General features: G+C 37.0%; 1 protein-coding gene across 1 annotated transcript in view; it reads right to left on the minus strand.

Moving 5' to 3' along the window:
- Positions 1-2760, minus strand: part of lta (lymphotoxin alpha (TNF superfamily, member 1)) — a 14691-nt gene that overhangs the window by 4284 nt on the left and 7647 nt on the right. Inside the window, exons 4-6 of the mRNA XM_008431039.1 lie at positions 2461-2491; positions 2346-2378; positions 2229-2261 (exon numbers count right to left, since the gene is read on the minus strand). Coding sequence (XP_008429261.1) covers positions 2229-2261; positions 2346-2378; positions 2461-2491 — 97 coding nt within the window. The remainder of the gene's footprint in view (positions 1-2228; positions 2262-2345; positions 2379-2460; positions 2492-2760) is intronic.

The raw sequence follows: 2760 nt of genomic DNA on the forward strand, positions 1-2760 counted from the left end.
TCTATCTATCTATCTATCTATCTATCTATCTATCTATCTATCTATCTATCTATCTATCTATCTATCTATCTATCTATCTATCTATCTATCTATCTCAGGTTGTGGTCATGAATGCTGTTGTTAGCTCTACTGGTGGATTTCTTGAGGTTTGGGTTTTTTTTCATGAAATCTCCACCTCTGAGACACTTTTAGACCAAATCTTTTCTGATCAGCTTTTTCTTCAATCCAATCAGAGATGGATAAAGATCATCGGAGTCACAGACAGTGTGAAGATGCTTCTGAACCCTCTGGAAACCCGAGGACAGCCTGTTAGTTTTGACAATGCTGCCACCTACAGGCGAAAGTTAAACTCTGTGTCAATGATGGATTAAACTTCTGAATAAAAACTAATCCATGCTGCTGTTCTGCCCCATATAGCTGTTATAATTGTCTATCAAGATGTCTTAAACATTTCTCTAAATCGCACGTTAACAACAACATTTGGACAAACTGACCAAAAATAAATACCTACAACTAATAAAATATGTTTTTCAGTTTCGATACACGCACTTAAGATGAAAAGTAATATAATTCTGAATCTAAAAGACTTTTTCAGGATAAGCTTCTGATCAAAAATACAGAAATTATTGTGTTTTATTTCCCCATGATATCTTTAAGGAGTAATTTCTGCTTTTTTTAATCAATTTAAAAATGATTAAAAATAATTAGAGATACTTCTTTACTAGATACTATTTGGAGCCAAACGTGTGGAAAATCATCACATGATTAATTTTATTCAGATGTCGTTTGTTGGAACATTTAATAATTCCCCAGATAAACATAAATGAAGAGTTTCTTTAAGCTAATTTTTATTTTTAAAGCTACTCAGAGTCACTTCCTGTTTCTTTGGGAAATACAGGAAAGGTTGAACTGTTTTGACAAACTACATGAAGTCTCCTGGGTAAAGTTTTGATCATGTGATTCCAATGTTGTAACTTAATGTTTCCTCACAGTAAGAGTCACTGAAACAGAATCAGAACCAAAATAATGTGGTAAAAATTCTTCAATAAATATCTATTTGATGGTTTAATCATTTCCATTTGGAAGATGGAATATTAGAGCTATACTAGGAAAAACTAAAGAATGAAGTCAGAAAATTACAAGAATAAAGGAGAAATACTCTGACTTTACTTGAAAAAATTAAACATGTCATTCAACCTTCATGCATTCTCACTGAGCAAGACTCCACTGAAGAAGAAAAAGCATCTGCAAGCCCGTTTAAAGTTGAATATTTACCGGGTGATTAGCTCTTTAGCTGTTAGCTAACATCACCAGCAGGCGTCACACCTGGTGATTAGCTCTTTACCTGTTAGCTAACATCACCAGCAGGCGTCACACCGGGTGATTAGCTCTTTACCCGTTAGCTAACATCACCAGCAGGCGTCACACCGGGTGATTAGCTCTTTNCCTGGTTGTGTGTCCTGTGTGTCTCTGTGTTGCCCTGCGACAGACTGGCGACCTGTCCAGGGTGTAGCCCGCCTCTCGCCCGAAACGTTGGCTGGAGATGGGCACCAGCACCCCTCCCGACCCCACTGAGGGAAAAAGGGTGCAAGAAAATGGATGGATGGGTGATTTGTTTTAAATTAAAACCTATTGTGGTCACTTCCCTTGTTTCCTGTTTGAACAGAAACATCAGGTTTTCATAGCTTTTCCCCCCTAAATACCAGATCAATCAGCCAATCAGTCACTGCCTGCTGTTGTCCTGAACTGTAAATCTGACTGGATTAAACTGAATCTAAATGTGACTCAATGATCTGATTGTTTGTGGTGATTTGGACTCAGATATGCGAACATGAATTAAATCTGTTTGCTTTCTAAACTACCTGAAATCATATCTGTTGTTGTTGCAAAATCAGATTGGAACATGTTCTGGTTATAAAATGTTCTAACATTTAACATTAACATTTTTAATGAGGTTTTGCTTTGAAAGGTTAATAAAATGTTGTGCATTGTCTCTGTATAAATACATAAACAGGATTCAGTTTGCTGCAAACTCTGTGCTGCTTATTTTAAAGAGTTCACAGCATGAAAAATCAGAAGTTCAACCTGTTTTTAAAGAGCCACAATTACAAAACAGACAATGTGGAGAAAATCCTAAATAAAAGCTCAGAAACTCATAAAACGGATTCATTTCTTCTGAGAGTGAAAGGGATCATTTGAATGTTAGAAGGAAGTGAAGGTGAACTTACGTGTTTCCAGTTCAATATAGGAAGACGACTTTCCTGAAAAGCAACAAAGAGCAGCTAAATTCAGCTTCCTGAACTGGTTTGGTGAATCATTATGGTTTGTTACATGATCCAACATACCAACAAGTCCCTCCGGGGAAAAGCGAGCGCTGGCTGAAAGGAAAATCAGATGAAACAAAGTTAGTGGCGTTGATCAGATTCACCCTGACAGACGGTCCGGCTTTCTGGCTCTTACCTGCTGGAGAGTTTTCCTGGGAGCCGCTGGGCTGGAGGGACAAACGTCAGAGATTATGGAGAAACATTACTGACAAGATTTAAAAGACTTTCTGTTGTCATTTCATGCTCTGATGAGTTGGTGTGGGTTTTCTCTTGAGTTGAAGTTCCTGTTTTATGTTGATTATTTGCTTTCTCTTCTGTCCTACATCGAATTTACTTCCCTATCTATCTATCTATCTATCTATCTATCTATCTATCTATCTATCTATCTATCTATCTATCTATCTATCTATCTATCTATCTATCTATCTATCTATCT

The sequence above is a fragment of the Poecilia reticulata genome, linkage group LG16 (genome assembly GCF_000633615.1).
Source record: "Poecilia reticulata strain Guanapo linkage group LG16, Guppy_female_1.0+MT, whole genome shotgun sequence".
NCBI lineage: Eukaryota > Metazoa > Chordata > Actinopteri > Cyprinodontiformes > Poeciliidae > Poecilia > Poecilia reticulata.